Below are 18,039 nucleotides of genomic sequence, written 5' to 3'. Positions count from 1 at the left end.
TACAGCAGGCTGATGTCATGTTGCACACATTCTCCGCTGTATATAAACACACCCACCAGACTTTCAGCACTCCATCACCAGCGAGCATGTGTACACAGCTTTCCAGCCAGGTTTTCCGCATGTAACTACATAAGAGATTTCAGCTGTTGATGGGCGCTCAGCTGAAAACTTTAGTAATTTGCGCTTCACCCTCTGCACTTGGACATTTCATCTGATCTGATTAGACTAGTTACTTAGAAGGCCTATAGTCCTATTTATTTGTTTATTGTTAATTGAACTGCGTGTTTATATACATATTTGAACACATATTTTAACTGTGAAAGATCATTTTTTCACATAAAAATGTGGTAGAAGTGGTCTAGAGCAGTCATAAAATTTGTTTGTAGTTAAAAACAAATTCCAGCTAAGAACAAATCAATGAAGTCCAAAATGTTCATTAGATTGTACACGCTCTACAGGCTATGTACAAAATCATTAATACGCATTAACAGTGAATGTAGACCAAATTAAAAATGTCACAGCAAACAGTGTCTGGTTTTATGGCTATTTATTGTTTATTAAAGGCCTAAAACAAGCACCCTGGAACAATGCACTGCAAGCTGAAGCTGAATGTTTAACTATTTTACTGTTCTCAGTGGTGACGGGAAGTCAGGCAAAGCGGCAATGATGTAATTTCCTTCTTCCCTCTGCTGAAGTTCCCTCGAAAGCAGGGCTGCCTCTGAGCACAAAACCGCTGTTTCATACTGAAGACTGCTGGGATTAACACACCCTCAGCTATCACTGCTAACAACCACACTCAGCATACAACCACCAAGCGAGGTTAGCAGGGCAGTTAGCCTCAGAACCGGCCTCCCCTGGTGCTTATTAAGAAATTGGTTACCGTTTCTTTACACTGATGCTGTTGCCAGGCAACGTGCCTCTCTTCACTTTGTTTGGGGAATGTTTTGTCAAAAAGCTGAATGCCTGAACTGGCACGGGGGGGGGGGGGGGCGGTTTAAAGGAACACCATTAACGGAGGGAGCGGGAAATGTCTGCTTTGAAGAGGCTGTGTTTGTGTCACTACCTGAACGACTGTAGAGACTCTGATCATATCGCATATGAAAGCTCTCTGGCGAGAACACACATCGAGCAAAGCATGCTGTCAATTTAGAGCATCCGTCCGATTTTTAAAGGAATATTTACAGGTATGGATTAGAGAAAATACAGGAAACCTCATAAGACATGAACATTCAAAGCTTTTGAAAGAGTCTCTGGCTTTGAATTCAGCAGAACCGCATTGTGAACATGAGATCCATGAATCAGTGAATGCTGGCTAATAGGGTGAATTAACCCTCTGGCACTGACATTCTTCCTATGCTTCAATCAACAAATTCAAATATTTCGCTCTCATCAGCGGCAGATATTTCCAAAAAATGCTGCCTTGAGCGATGAAAAAGACAAATCCCAAAGCCGATGGACTGAATGATCCCGTTAGCTACAGAAGGTACAGAAATTTTGTGTCTCTGATGTTCATTTGGCAGCTGGGTTACAGAGTGAACGTGACAGGCTCAGACACGCACGGCATGGGAAAAGTACCTGACTGGCAGGTGGAGGGACAGGGCGTCCAATCGCTGTAGGGGCTGACGATGCAGTCCCTCTTGCACGGCAGCAGGCATGGTCTGACCGTATCTGGCCGCAGGCTCTCTGGACACCTGCAAGGACAGAGGGTGAGGACGGAGCTTCACACAGGTGCAGACGAAAAGCTTCACACAGGTGCAGACGAAAAGCTTCACACGGGTGCAGAGCACCCTGCAGACTGCAGCCTCCGGACAGGGTGTGCGAGGCGTGCAGAGTCAGGATGGGCTTGAGTTTTAATGCTATCTACCCCCTCTGACACAGCAGCAGCTAAATGCAGACTACAGCAGAAGTACAGTACTCATTCTGGGACAGAGCTCGGGCGTTGCAGTGCACTCAGCGTTCCTCCACTCCTGCGCCTGTGAGAATATCAGCACTACCCCGCTATAGTACTACCCCGCTATAGTACTACCCCGCTATAGTACTACCCCACTATAGTACTACCCCACTACAGTACTACCCCACTACAGTACTACCCCACTACCCCACTATATAAGCAAATAAATAAATGATGTGTTCCTCTCACAGACGCCCTACTTCATCGGCCTGACAGCACATCAGCTCACAGCACTCCCAGAGGCAGAGACCCCCCCCCCCGCAGCAGGACCTGAGCCAGGACTCGGAGAGCCTCCCAGAACAGGCAGAACTATCATGTGTTATCAGTAACCCACACATTTGCACCAATCACAGTGTTTCGCTATGGTGAGCAGAGTCTTTTTATTGCTCCGTGTGGGCTGCTGAGTGACAGTAATATGATCTCCTCTCCCATTACAGGGCTGAAGGCTCTGCGTGCTTCCTGCCCTTGACATCATCATCTAAGATCAGTTTTCCCAACCCCCCAGTCCTAACCCCAACCATTTAGCAAACAATTCTGACTCTGATGCAGGATCAGTGCCCTGTGGGACGTTCAAGAGGCCTCGTTCCTCGTGTAGTTATGTGTGTCTTGACAAAAGCCTCACCCCCTTCCCCCGGCTCCGCCCCCTTACTTTTTGGAGGGCACCTGCCCCATGCTGACCCGGACGCAGATGACCTTGCGCGTCTGCATGCCGATGGAGCAGGAGACCTCGCCGCCGCCCGCGCGGACGGAGGTGGAGCTGCCGTTGGCGGAGGCGGAGGAGGTGTCTTCGATGCACTGTCCCCAGGTCCCCGTCTGCCAGTGGTACACCGTGCAGGGGTGGCTGTTGCAGCTCCGCACCTCCTGCAGGGCACTGCTGTTGGGGCACGGAGTCCCCCCTGCCAAAAAACAGCCCCCCCGACACACACATAATACATCAGTTGACGCAAACCAAAGAGCAGCACCCAATCACAAGAGCCGCTCGCACCAGTGCAGTGCCTTCCCACAATCCCCTGCTGCTCTCTATTGTTTCGCGTTCCTCCTCCTCCTCTGCGCCATGGTAACCCACTCAGACCGTTTGCCGCACAGCAGCAGGGGGCTCGTTAGTGTGCGCCCCGCCCCCCCTCCCACCAGACAGGACCTGAGAGGGGGCGGTGAGTTCGGAGGCAGGATGAGGAAGCACGCCCCACCTTTGTCATCTTTCTTGCAGGTCTCAGGGGAAGATCAAATGGGTATTTTTGGAAGGAGGACAAAGACTGCTTTTTCTTCCTCTGCACTGCCAGACTATAGGACTGTCCCATCCACGCCTGCCTTATCTGACATATCTGTGTTTTGACTCCGTTTTCGTGTTTTGGAGAAAGATGGCGAAAGGGGTACCGTGATCATGATCTCATGCCACAGGACTCTGCCCCCGCCCATCACCACCCTGCCCTTATTTTCTGAAGTGGTCTGTAAAATCTGGACTCTATAACTCTATTACTCCACTCTAAGAGGGAGGAAATTCTTCCTGTTATCTATCTGTAATAGACAGCTTCCTCTCTCTAAGCAAATATCTACATGCAGCCCATTTAAGCAGAAATGCGGGATGACCACATCTCCCTGCTGCTATTCTGCAAATGACCAGGCTTTCCGGGAGGCAGTTACATCAGCGGAGCAGGTTCAGAGGGACAGCAGAGGCTGCAGGGTCACAGAGGCCCCCGCTTTAGCCTCATTACAGAAGAGAGACTCGGCCCCACCCACTGAGACTTGGCTCCGCCCACCGCCCGCAACTCCTGCCTGGTGAAACACCTCGTCCTGACAATATCTGCATCATCATCACCTTTAGATGGCATGTTTAGAAGCGGGCAGCTATGAAGCAGATATAAATAAGGAAGAAAATAATTATATATCAAACTCTATATCTGTATTTATCTATACCAAAATGATATCCATCTACCTATGTAATTATATACATACATATGAAATATAAGGAATGAAACATTGAATTATTAATAAATATTGTGAGATTACAATGTGAATGGCAATCAATTACTTGAACAAATACTGAAATGCTTGGTAAAGCATTTTTTATTCTTTCCCATCAATATTCATGAAGGGGAGCCTAAAAACCCTGCATATAAAGATAATTCATATATATTATTAATTTTGCTGCCTGTGAAGGCATGTTTGAGAGCTCACAGTGCTCTCTCTGCAGTGAGCCATTATTTACACAGAGGAAACCAGGCTTTCAGACAGAGCTCGGGGAAAAAACAGGGTTCAATTATTTGAATATCTGCCCTCGGGAGGAATATAATATTCAAATAATACAAAATTATTCCAAAATAATGAAATAAATATCCCTAATACACACACATGTATACATATATACACACGCATATATATATATATATATATATATACACATACGCACATGCACACACACGCGCGTACACACACGCAGTATTTCTATTCTCATCACATATCAATCAGCTATGATCTCCTAGCTCTAGTAGAGATGCAGAGAAGTATACCAAAGAGAACAGGAACTTCTGGAACTCGGGAAAGTCCTTTGGGGAAACAGGGAAGACAAAGTTACACTGCAGCAACAGCTCTCAAAAGTCCTTTTTTCAGCAGGGACTCCAGTGCATTCCAAACAGAACCGTACACAGCATTTCTGATCCAACCACAAACCACGACTACTGCTATAACGTTCGCAGCTACCACCACTGGCTTCAGCAGTACTGCCATTATAAAGGTATACCTAATGCAGCTCTTGGGTGAAAAGGTCAACATATTTCACATGGTACTTTCTTAGACAATAGGACAGCCGACCTTGACAACAACACAGGTCTCTCCTTAACACAACACACAGCAGCAAGTCTGACACAGCACAACTTTACGACCTCTAGTTTTACACAGCTTTCTAACATGAACTACAGTACATGTTGCAAATGCATCCTACATACTACTCTGCTAACATGTCTTGCATGGTATTAGGCCCTGCAATCCCTGCATGTTTCTGCGTTAACACCTGCATGTCGCTACGCTAACACATTCCTGCAGGTCGCTACTCTAACAGCGCCTTACCCTGCATGACCGTCACCCAGGCTATGACCTGCGCTGTTGCTACGGGATCACAGGAAAAACAGAGAATACCACAAATAAATGCAAAGAGAAAGAAAAAGAGGGAAAGAGAAAGAAAAAGAGGGAAAGAGAAAGAAATGCATATATTTGTTGGAGAGTAAGAGAGTAGTTATGCAAAAAGGAGGAATAAATGAAGAGTAAAGAGAACACTGATTAAAGCAGGAAGGTTAGACAGCATCCTGACCTCCCGGCTGTGCTGATACTTACTCATATTTTAATGTTTATTGTACAGCACCACTTCATATCCACAACAAATTTCCTTTTTGGGACAATACATTGATCAAACTGTATGACTTTCAGCAGGCTTGGTGACCACTCTCCCTTTAACTGAGTTATGTATGCAGAGCACTGACTGTTGCCCAGTTGCCTCTTGTGTACTGAGACACACCCACTGCATTCTGACTGAGTGGGGAAGACACCCCATCCCTCTGACTGCTCAGCCACTGCACATACATTACTTCAGTTCTGAGCACGCTGGTAACCAGACGCTTAGTCAGGCCTATATATAAATGGATAAAATTGTAACCTACGTAAGTTGCTCTGGACAAGAGTGCTTGCTAAATGACAGTAACATAATGTACTGTAACATATTATTTCAGTTGTGGACATGGCGGTAGCCAGGCCTGACGCACGGACACTCAGAGAGGGTAATATGACAGAGGACAGTGGCAGCCGCGGTGTCCCGGCGGATCCCGCTCACCGACGCCAGCATTGTAGGCCAGGATGGCGCGGGCCCTGGTCTGCCGGCCCTCCGTGGCTTTCCCGGAGCAGGTGTGGGAGCAGAGCGACCAGGGGGACCAGGGGCTGAGGGCACAGTCTTTGGAGCAGGGCACATCACACGCCACCGGGATGGGGAGGATAGCATCCCGGCACAGCTGCCTGTCCACCGGCACACCTGCGGGAGAGGGACACGGGCGGGAGAACACCGACCGGAACCACATTAACGAGGAGGGTCAGTCCAAACAGGCTCATCATTCTGCAGGCCGGAGTGCACCCAGCACTGTGATACTCTGAGGGTCTCTGCTTCCACCGTGAGCACTGTAATCTACTGTGTGGATAATTAGCTTCCATAGAACCCTTTATTGATCCTGTTCAAAAAATGCAAAAAGCTCAGTGAATTCCCCTCAGTCTCCCTCTGCTGAGACTAAGGGATTAGATACATTGTTGCTATCTGGAACTAGTCTTGTTGCCCTTCTCTGTACTTTTTCCAGAAATTCTATCCCCCTCCTCTTTGATATGTACCCCAGCTTTTTGCCTAAGCACTCTGTCTAGATCCAGGGTCAAGCATTAGACTCAAGTCTTCTTTACTTACTGTAAGTAATGCAATATCTCCCATAAAATAATCCTGCCTTAAACTGTTATTGCCCACGTCCAGAACTTCACATTTGGTGGTGCCGAATTATGTTTGCCATCTGTGTGCCTAATTCTGGAGTCTTTAATTCTTCATGAATTATGTTAGTAGCTTTCAGACTGTTCGGCCCCCCCCCCCCCCCCCCCCCCGGTAGAAGCCATTACCTGTTTTGCTAAAGAAAACAACTGCACACCGCACACTACATGAAATTTAAATTGACTGTGGATTAAAGATTTACCTTGTTTGCATTACTATGTATGCATCACTATGTATGCATCAAACGAAACTACTAATGTTTCAAAGCAATGTTATCTTCATCTCATGCAAAAATGGCTCTGTCTGTATTTACATTACAAAAATGAATTATCACCCCATAATATATCAGTTACTGTACTGATTTTATATATATGGTAAATACATTATTCAGACAAAGATATCTTACACAGTCTTTCATACAAAAATTAAAATAGGAATGATAAAATATGATGGTTTCTCTCACTGGGTCCTGTGCCTCCTACAGAGATCTCAAACACAAACAGCATAATGACTCGCCCACACATCCTATCTCTGCATTAGTGGGGTTATCTTTAGTCTTTACTCAACGCAGCCTCTGGAAGGTCACTGGGGACCCTTACCCAGGCCCATTCATTATTAATTGGCTTCTGACACACAAATGCGCTGTGTAATCCCACTCACGCACTCGTTTAGCGGGTCTCTGTGCATGTAGAGGGCACGCTTCCTCCTACACACAGGTGTGCAGAGGACACTGCTGCCGCTGTGGCAACCGGAGAGGTGCGGAGCTTCAGTTCACCTGAAGTTCAGCCTCCTCCCCACACACCCATTCATTTTACATTACGCCTCTCACTGGACGGCTCTAACGGCGTCGGATTCTCTCCCCATCAAAGCCATGAGGAAACGCAGCGTGAAGGCGGGGTGAACCCTGCTGATGGAAACGCAGCGTGAAGGCGGGGTGAACCCTGCTGATGTGTGGAAGTCTGACAGGATGTGGGCGTTCTCTGAACGAGGAGCCCAGCAGAGAGCCCCGAAGGCGCGCCGAGAGAGGATCAGCCGAAACGGCACGCAGACGAAACGGACAGGAAGGCAGGTGGAAAACGAACAGGCCGGCGCTCCCTAAACGGACGCCCTGAACCGCTGTGCTCAAGATGCACTCTGATTATGAATAACGGCATCAGGGGTCATCATGAGAGCAGCGTATGAAAGGCGAGACGCATCCCTGCCAGGTGAGACATTGTCGCACTGAACTGCGGAGCTCAGCCAACAAAGACTTTTGAGGAAACACAAAACCACCCTGATGAGCAGACAGGAAGGCAGATGCAGTCCAGCTGGGAAACCACTCACAGACGGAGAGCAGGGGCTGCCAGAAAACCAGGACAGGCTTTGCACACACATCACAGGAAGAATGGGACCTAATGATTTTTGGCTAAATCTGTTATTTTTTTCCAAATTTTCATCTAAACCTCAATTTTTTTTCCTCATATTTAAAAGACACCCTAAAAATAACTTTTCATGCGTTTCTTCAAATTTACACTATGAATCCAAAATCTGAATTTGCAAAATAAATATTTAATAAATATTTAAATGAAATCCTAAAGTAGTAAGTAAATGTTCAGCAGAAGTTTTCGCTCCGTCTGTGGGGTTTGCACAGTGGAGGTGTCTCAGTGGGACGCCTCTCTGGAAAGGCTTTGTTGTGTTCGTTAAACCCACTGACAGCTTTACAGGGGCTGATTGGCTGTCTCCTCCTCACAGCGGCTTTGTGACGGGAGTGTGCATCCGGCGTGTGTGTGAGAGAGGTGAGAGGTGATGATTTAGCAGGAGGTGGGGCTGTGGAAATGATATGTTCTTCGGGGTCTGCTCTGGCAGGAGGCAGCATCCTAACCACACCGTCTGCTCTCTTCTCTCGTGTCTTGGGTGGCAACCTGGCTGAGGAACCCTCCACCCTAGCACAGCACAGACACACTCTGGTCTGAGGCTGCGGTCTGAATGCAGTCTGAGGGCTGCAGTCTGAGGGATGCGGTCTGAGGCCTGCCTCCATAGGCAGGGAGATCTGATTTACGGTAATAGCCATTCAACGCCTCTCCTGTGCAGCAGTTAGCATGATCAGCTAATCATGCTCACTGTCCCCGGCACACCCTGCACCGCTTTAACTGGGTCTGTAAAAACAGAACAGTGTTCCTGGAGGAGTAAGGGTGAAAGACAAGAACAGGGACCACAGAACCCATGATGAATAGACTCCTAATTTTTCCACGCCAACCTAAATATTCTGAATGGTGCTCAGCCACCCTATGATCTGCACATTGGACAGGATGTCCCTGAAAGTCAACTGAGAATGTGTGCTGTTCGCCCCCTGGTGGCCGGAGGACTGAAATGAAGTGTATTTCCGGAGAGAACAGCAGGCACCAAGAGCACACTGGCACGGATCATTACTCCATCACTTCCTGCCACAACGGTGTGAGGTCTGGCACTGAGACAGGCCCAGCTGTGAGAGCACCGGAACAGTGAAACTCTCCATTTGCTCTGAGTTTAAAACACTCTTAATCACACTGACTGTCTAAGTGACAAGGGAGGGGTCACGCAGGCATCACCATGGCAACAGCTGAGTTATGAGGGGCATGCTGAGCTGTGATGCTGTTGAGCTGGGAACCTGATCATTGTCATTCAGAGCGCTTGATTGGAAGGCCTGGCGGTGGCCTCTCCCCCGAGCCCTCATTAGCTGGCTGTCTGCTGACTGCTGTGGCATTCAACATTTCACTCTAATTGCCTCTTTAACACACAGAGTTTAATGCGGAAAAGTCAGAAAGTGGAAGACGCAAGACCTAATGCATTTCATCATGGATGCAAAACTGAAAAAAATAATATCTTAAACGTTTTCCTTTTCCTAGGTACTGTACATCATGTTACAACAGGAAATTGGAGAATGGGAGAATGTGTGAGGGTCTCTCTTTGTACAGTGTGCAAAGCATTTTCATTTGCATTTATTCATTTGGTAGGCGCTTTTATCCAAAGCGACGTACAAGTCGGGGTAAGTCGCGCTCTGTCTCGCGTGTTTTGGGTTCTCCTCGCGTGTTTTGGGTTCTCTCTTGCGTGTTTTGGGTTCTCTCTTGCGTGTTTTGGGTTCTCTCTTGCGTGTTTTGGGTTCTCTCTCGCGTGTTTTGGGTTCTCTCTTGCGTGTTTTGGGTTCTCTCTCACACGCTTTGGGTTCTCGTGCACACGCTTTGGGTTCTTACCGTCACTGTTGATGCACTGCACCTCTGGCACCTGCGTTCCCTGGCCGCACTGCTTCTCGTTGTCAGGGATACACTCCTCCAGCTTCAGCACCAGCCAATCGTAGCAGCTGGGGTCGTCACATGGTATGGCCTCCGTCAGGTGGGGGCAGTTCCCGGCCCCGCCCGTGGGCTCGTTCACGATCCTCCGTTTCCTCAGCTTGAAGCCTTTTGAACACCACAGTCATAAAAAAGTGCAAGTTTAAAGACTTCCCAGAATTCCTCATTTTCTGTTTTTTTTCTTCATTAAGCTCCATCTGTTTTTGAATTGCTAAAGCGTGAGACTAAGATATATTAAGTCCACTTGACAGTCGCAGTTTGGTGCTCCTGATAACCATAGTAGTACATTTAACATGACAGCCCATTAAGCCAGAAGATGACAGAAATTATTGGAATAGCTTTACATAATGAATATTATTATTCTTCCTTCATTGCGCGGGCCTTTATCCAAAGTGACTGATGCACCCAGCCAACCGTTAATATGAGGAATTCTTTTTTTACTCAAAGGATTCCCGCTCAAGGGCACAGCCGCTGTACCTCAGCAGGGATTCAAACCCTCAATCCCCCACCCCCGAGGTCACCCGTCTGTAGCCTTCACCTCTAATCCACACACCTGTGCCAGGCTGATAAGGAGGTAAGAAGGCTTCAGGATTTGAGAACCGACAGCTGAACAGTCCTCCTCCTTATTCTCACCCACTTAGGTTTTTGAACTTTATTTAACCAGGAAGGTCAGACGAGAAGTCATTTCTCACTAGCAGTGTGATTAAGAGTGGCGATTGAAGGGGGGGGGTGCAATAGAGATTGCATTGGGGGGTAATGCACACGGGGGATTGCATGTAAGGGGGGAGGGGTTTTCGGTGAGAGACGGGTGGGGCAGCAGGGATGGCGCAGGGTTCTAAACCACAGCTCCTGCATGACTCCACCCCCCGAGCTACAGCCCCAGGGCTCCCCGCCAAAGGAAGTCACCATCCTCTCCTTCTGGTTCCAGCCGGTGACATCATCAGGAATGGACTCTCACATGCCGCCTCATGCTACCCCCCCCCCAAACTACAGCTGCTCAGCCTGCTGGTTTAGGCAGTTTAGGTGATTTAGGCATCTGAAGAGGTATCGCACCACCCAGACCGTAACAAACATCTGCCAAAGGCACAAGTATCAGCTGAGCAATTACAATATCAATTATTATATATTATGATTGGATGCATTTTTAATTTATCCATCAGTCATTATTTCCGTGTTCTGCCTATGGGATATACAGAGAGATCGCAGAGTGATTATGCCTTTAGCGCGGTGTCAGGGCCGAGAGACAGCGAGCGCGCGTCTCTCAGGGTAATGAAGCTGTTGCCGCGTGGATACGGGCGTTTATGACGGATGAACGTGGCGAGAGAGAGGGATCCGTTATTAAGATGCATGGCGGAGAATCTCTCTGTGCTTCCGCCTGTGTGAGCCGGCTCATTAAGGGAGAGTCAATACGCATTAGTCACCGTGCAGCGCTCGGGGTGTGGGGGCGTGTGATTACCGCAGGAATCCGCCGAGCGCAGCGGCCTGCCACGCCCTCGCCCCACCCTCGGCTCGCTGCCCCCTCCGCAGCCCGAGAGCACCGTTCCACACCGCCACTCACGCTGCTGCTTTAGAGGGTATGCGCTGATGTAGCTTTGCACTTGCATAAAGTATGAATGAACTGCTTTGCTCAAGATTACAATAGCAGTGCCCCACCTGGGAATCAAACCTGCAGCGTTCTGGTTGGAAGCACCAGTGCTGGGCCCCTTACTGTGCTTTAGCAGAGACGCTGAGCTGCTGCTGTGGTCCAGGAATGACGTACTGGTTCAGTTCCACCTGTTAGTTTCTTGCAAAACTGAGGAATCCTTAACTGATTATTATAATTTACTTGACTGTATATATATATATAGTCCAATTCTCTAACCTCTGCTCCCCCCTACTGCTAACAATGTGGTGTTCAAGATGGCAGCCTACCCTTCTTCGCAGCTTGGTCCTGGCAGTTTTCGAAGGTACAGGGCCCCCATGCGGACCAGGGCGACACGACACACTCGACCGAGCACTCGGTGTGGCACAGCTGGGTGGTGTTCGGGACCGGCCCCAAGCACAGGTCGCTGTTCACAGGACGGGACGCTGCGGGGACAAAAAGCAAGCGCTGTTACGGAGGAAACGCAAGAGCCACGAGCAGCCGATTTCACTCTGTCAGGGCTGGTGTTCATGAGTGGCGTTGGATTGTTTGATGTATTTTTTCACTTTCATTATACATTTTTATCATATCCCAATCCCTTACATGGAAGCGCAACCAAATTATACCTGGACCTAAAGTGATTTTTTCCATCATTAACTTCATTGTAATGTAACCTGTGCCTGAAAAGCGCTGAATTACTTTCAACCCCTGTGATTCACTCAACACAGAATGGTGAAACCTGCTTTCATCTGAAACCTTCTGAATTTTGGGTTTTTCAATTCAGGGATTAAACCGGATCGCATCCTCTGTCAGAATGACTTCCACACCTCTGTGTGCCTGCAGAGCAATGGCACTGATTTCCCCCGTATGCCTAATTGAAGATCATGTAAAGGAGTCTTATCTGCAGCTGTGCAGCGCTGGGGAAGCCTCCTCTCGAACAGACGCAGTGGGATGCCATCGTTTAGTCAGAGTCTCTGATGGCGGAATGGAGCAGCAGTGTTGCGGGGAGAGAGGACCCACATCACAGCGACACACGCGAGTGACGGGGAAAAAAACCCTGCAAACGCAACCTGATCGCAGGACATGCACAAACTGCCTGCACATCCTGTGTTTCCGGGACGACCGCACGGAAATGCGCTAACCATGCGGTAAAAAAAGATTCTGCAAACTTGCAGAAAAAATTAACTCTGAGGGCGTGGTTAGGAGATATTTTATATTTGCAAATGATTAAAGAGTAACAGTATTTTTGTCCTGCATTGACTCGTGACACACAATACACACTGCAAATTACAATCAAATCATCATTGGGTTTCCTTACCACTCTCAGCTACCTGTGGTTGGCCAGGAGCTCTGATGATGTCAGTGGAGTAGTGCCCATCTTCCAATGAGAGCCCACTCCACTGTGTGAAAACCAGCCATTGGCTGCATGTTAGTGGGAATGTGTCAGAGGACTGCATTCATCTTGCTGTGAGAAGAGCCTAATGCCCAAAATTCAGTTCCAAAGCAAGGGTGAAAAGCATTAAAAAATATAATTGGACACTTTTTCAAAGTTGCATTTTCAAAAATGTTCCCTTCATATTTGATATGCCATTTTTAAAGTCGACAATTTCATTCTATTTTGAAATATGATAGTTTTTCCGTGTGGGTGGTGGAACAGTAAAAAGCAAGCAGACGCATTCATCTGTTAAACGCGACAAAAACAGTGACATCAAACCTCCTGCATCTCAGTGCCGGCGCGTAAACACATAACTCACGCTGCCTTTGCAGAGAAATCGCTCCTGTTTAGATTCATGAATATTCCATAAAGGACATTCCCCGCACTTTCTTCTTTGTTGTAAACTTTCAAGTTGAGAAAGATGGTAAAAACACTGCTGCCTGTCTGATGCGTTTCCTCTGAAAACTCGCCTGTTTTCTCCCCTTTTATAGCGGATTCCCTCCACGTTTAAAGTTAAGCTCCTCGAGCCTCACTGCTCACAGCAGCACATCAAACACTGCAACAAACAAGGTCAGGTTGGCTAATAAATCCTCCCATTGCTGCACGGCTCATTCCACCGCCACTCAGGTGTAAAATGTACCTGCCCGCCTCGGGCGTTTCCTCCGAAAGGCTGCTGTCTTACAGCAAGTACTTCACCGAAGGTGACACCAGGTGACTAACTACCTCACAAGAATGATATTCCGCTGTGATTTTTTTTTTTGTCACACACCACGAAATGGTGTATATTTCATCGCTAGTGCTTGCACATTGGCTGTTCCTGTTATCAATGCTCATTGACAACAGAACCCGTTCCATCTCACATAGAGATCACATACAGCAGGAATTCAAAATGTGAACCTCTGAATTATTTTTGTCAAATGATTAACACAAGAGTGGCCTTTTTTATTCCCTTTTCCTCTGCAACAAGTTAAACTACCAAAGCATGTTTAAATCTCCATACAAGCAGTAGTAGTGTATATAAACAATGCTTTGACAGGAGAAGGAGCGTTTGAAGCATGACATATGACATATTTACTGCATTCTGCAGAAAGAGCCCCTTAATGCCTTTCCATTTCATTCTCTGATCTCCACATCCTCAACATCAAGGACCCCACTTAACAAACCAAACAGTTCCAACAAACACACAAGACACACACATGCACACACACACGCACAAGCATGCACACACACACACACATACACACACAGGCACACACAGCCACACACAGGCACACACTCAGATACATGCACACACACATGCGTGCGCGCACGCACGCACACACACACACACACACACACACACACACACATGCGTGCGCACACGCACACACACACACACACACACACACAACACACACATACACACACAAATATAAGCGCACACACACACACACACGCATGCGCGCACACACACACACATACACACACACACACATACACATACACACACAAGCATGCACACATGCACACACATACACACACACACACATACACACACAGGCACACACATACAAACACAGGCACACACTCAGATACATACACACACACACACACACACACGCACATATACACACACACACACACACACACACACTCACAAATATAAGCACACACACACACAAGCACACACATACAGATACTCAGTTCCCTGGCCTAATTAGTGCCTCTGGGCATGAGTATACCCCTACCGATACCCTCATTAATGTGTCTCACAGAGCGCTTCCAGTGCAGGGGCAGAAACAATGTTATTTTACAGTGCACACTCTCCCGGTGCCACACCCACTGCCCCCCCCCCAAACAGAGGTCTGCACTGATAACATTCAGACAGAGGCAGCTTCAGCGAGTAAAGATCAAAGCCGGTGTTATTACCAATAACTCCCAGTGCCCAAAAAGAGAAGATGAACCAAGCCCAGACTGTTCCCCCCACCCCCCTGTAACACTGTGCTTTCAGAGCATGCAGTCCCCCCCCCCCCCCCACACTGTCATAAAAGTCTGCATCGATAACAATCCCACACCACGGGGAGCTCTAACGCGCCAAGATCAAAGGCAGCGGAATCACACACTGCTTGTTCCTGCACTGAGGGATGGGCTCCACGCGGGGCTGAGGGGGGCTGGGGGGGGCTGGGGGGGGGCTGAGGGGGGGGGGGGGGGGTGCTCCTCCCCAGAGCCAGGGCCCAAGCCCAGGCCAAACGCCTCTCAGGGTCAGAGAGCCTGTGAAACAGCAGAGGTGTGAAACAGCAGAGACTCAGGTGTGTGACACACAGGTTTATGACGCACAGGTGTACTCTCTGGGCAGGACACATGACCATCACAGCACCATCACCCACAATGCATCTCTTCCACCGCTGAACGCTGAGCAGAGAGACTGTGGGTATCATTTTTTTAAGCCTTTGGTTTAGCTCGCATGGAGGCAGAAACCAAGGTCCTGGAGGGTCAAAAATTTCTCTGGAGGTCAGACACGAGGATGCCGATGCAGGTGTCGGCAGAACAGAACAAAACAGCTATTTTTGGTCCGCAAAATGCAAACATCACCTCACAGAACAGCACTTATACTCATTCTCAAAACAGGAGACCACAAAGCCATCCATAATCCCTGCAAGTTCAGAATGGAAGCAGGCTTCAGTTAATCTTGGTTAATCTCGTAACATAATTTAATCCAAATTAAACAATGAAAAGGCATGCATCTGGTATGGTAAAAAAGAAAACCTCATATCACTCATATTACTGCACCTGATACAGCAGAGCGAGTTAATGGATGAGGAGGTTCAGAAATATGACTGATTAAAAAAAGGCTTTAACCCTTGGGACTTGTTTTAGGTTTTCACACCAAAAACGGAAACTAAAGTCACTGTGGTTGAGAGTATGTTTGGAAATGGGCAGGGTAACTCTTTCAACAGCATCACTGTTATATTGGATGCTAATTGGTTTAGGTTGTTGGACCTGGTACTGGACGTGAATTTTTGTTGAACAAGCAGTTGTAGTAATATACTCCATATGCATAACTATGACAAAATTTTCATTTTTTGTTGGTCTTCTGCTGTTTATGTTCATCTGAGTGCACATTATGTTGCTTAAAATATGTTACTGAAAGGGATACAGATTCAATGTTAGTAAAATACTGTCATGTTTTACTGAATATCAACTTAAATAAACTCTTGTATATAAAAAATGACAGAGGTTCTACTCACATATTCCAGGGTACAGAAAACATGTGCACAGCCAAGCATATTATGACTGAAAGTCTTTTGTAGACCAATATCATCTTTCACACAGCAGATAAGGACAGAATAGATTTTGCAGGAAAATCACTCGGTGTGCATGACTCACATGCAGATTTATGGAGTAAATTTGGTGTGTAGATTTATGGTATGAGGATATTTACAACACCCTGCCATTCTGAACGCGGTGGCTGACTGTAGCAGGCCAGTGAGTTGAGGTGAGGGCCGTACAGACCGGGGAAATGAGGGTTTAATATGTGTAATGGAAGCAGCGTCTGGGACACCACTGAGGCTGCGCTGGAAAAGTATCGGAATAAACATTCCCTCGATTCGGGGAACTGCCTTTTCACAGTTATCTGCAATTAACCTGATTTTCCCAAACTCATTTAGGGCATTCAATTACATAAACAGACAGATCGAGCAGGTTCACTTTGTACCTCTCCGCTTAATCTGCTCCTAACAGTAAAAGAGTCCGGGGATTACCACAGAACAGAACATTCATAGTTTCACTTAGTGAGATTTTACAAATTCCTGTTGCTGCTGCCTCCCAAACATCATGCTGCATATTTCAAAAGGCACAAGCCATGAAAATAAAAAAGGATGTTTCTCGGTGGAAAACTCTGCTGGGGTAGGGGTATCTCGCTGTACCACTCTGTGAGCCGTGTGTGTGTATGTATGTTTCTCCAATGATGTCAGGGAGATGCGCCTAGCACACAGTGGGACTTACAGTGTGAAAAATAGTCACATTACTGTACATGTGTAATGGAAGAGTGCATTTGACTTGCCCTCACCATGAGGTGTTCAGAAGCCTAAGGCTAGCAGACTGCTGGCAAAGAACACTGTATTCAGTAAAGGACAGTATGACAGTAGGTTAGAGCAATAGTGTGTCAGGGACAGTGTGTTAGGTAAAGGGACAGAGAGCAGCAGTGTGTCAGGGACAGTGTGTTAGGTAAAGGGACAGAGAGCAGCAGTGTGTCAGGGACAGTGTGTTAGGTAAAGGGCAGAGAGCAGCAGTGATAGTGACCGTGGGTTAGGGTAAAAGGGAAAGAGAGAGAGCTGTAGTGTGAGGACGATGTGTTTTTGCAGTGTCAGAGGTAACATGGTTTGGCACTAGGCCTGGGGTCAGTTTGAGACTGAAGTCCTGCACTAACTGTACTGACATTATAGGGCCAGGGCTGAAGGCTGGAGAAACATGAGACCAAGAAGCAGCAGCATTAACACTCCAATCACATTTCAGAGTGAAGCTAAAGGTCATAAAGGGCAATGAGACCTTTCATCTCCAAACCTACAGCCTGAGAGCTATTTAAGCGAGGTAATGTCAGCCATCACACACATACACACACTCATACACACACGCACGCACACACACACACGCACACGCACACGCACACACGCACACACACGCACACGCACATGCACACGCACGCACACGCACACGCACACGCACGCACACGCACGCACACGCACACGCACACACACATACACACACACACACACACACACGCACGCACACACACACACACACGCACACGCACGCACACACACACGCGCACACGCACACACACACACACACACACACACACGCACGCACACACACACACGCACACACACACGCGCACACGCACACACACACACACACACGCACACACACACGCGCACACACACACACACGCACCCACACACTCAGACACACACAGACACAAACGCACACCCACTTTCTTGGGCTTTACGCTTCGCTCAGTTTCCTCTCTTCTAGGTGACTCATGTATGTGAGACAGCCAGCAGGGCTGATCATGTCAGCGTTGGCAGACACAGCTCAGATCTCTGTACCTCGGCATCCCCTTCCTCATGTGATGAAGTGCCTGTTTCCTTCAGAATACCCAACATGAACACACACCTCGCTGCAGACAGAGATGATACACGTCAAAGCCCACACTACTGAAAGCAGCCAGGCTCCTCCAGG

The 18,039-nt window shown here is 47.8% G+C and overlaps 1 protein-coding gene across 1 annotated transcript in view; it reads right to left on the bottom strand.

Annotated features, from left to right (window-relative positions):
• Positions 1–18,039, bottom strand: part of LOC118768937 (thrombospondin type-1 domain-containing protein 7A-like) — an 86,017-nt gene that overhangs the window by 26,230 nt on the left and 41,748 nt on the right. The window contains exons 5-9 of the mRNA XM_036515915.1: positions 11,675–11,830; positions 9,668–9,871; positions 5,772–5,966; positions 2,601–2,847; positions 1,576–1,691 (exon numbers count right to left, since the gene is read on the bottom strand). Of these exons, the coding sequence (XP_036371808.1) occupies positions 1,576–1,691; positions 2,601–2,847; positions 5,772–5,966; positions 9,668–9,871; positions 11,675–11,830 (918 nt within the window). The remainder of the gene's footprint in view (positions 1–1,575; positions 1,692–2,600; positions 2,848–5,771; positions 5,967–9,667; positions 9,872–11,674; positions 11,831–18,039) is intronic.

Source organism: Megalops cyprinoides, chromosome 21, assembly GCF_013368585.1.
Source record: "Megalops cyprinoides isolate fMegCyp1 chromosome 21, fMegCyp1.pri, whole genome shotgun sequence".
In the NCBI taxonomy this organism is placed as follows: domain Eukaryota; kingdom Metazoa; phylum Chordata; class Actinopteri; order Elopiformes; family Megalopidae; genus Megalops; species Megalops cyprinoides.
This window is presented reverse-complemented; position numbering and strand designations above follow the sequence as displayed.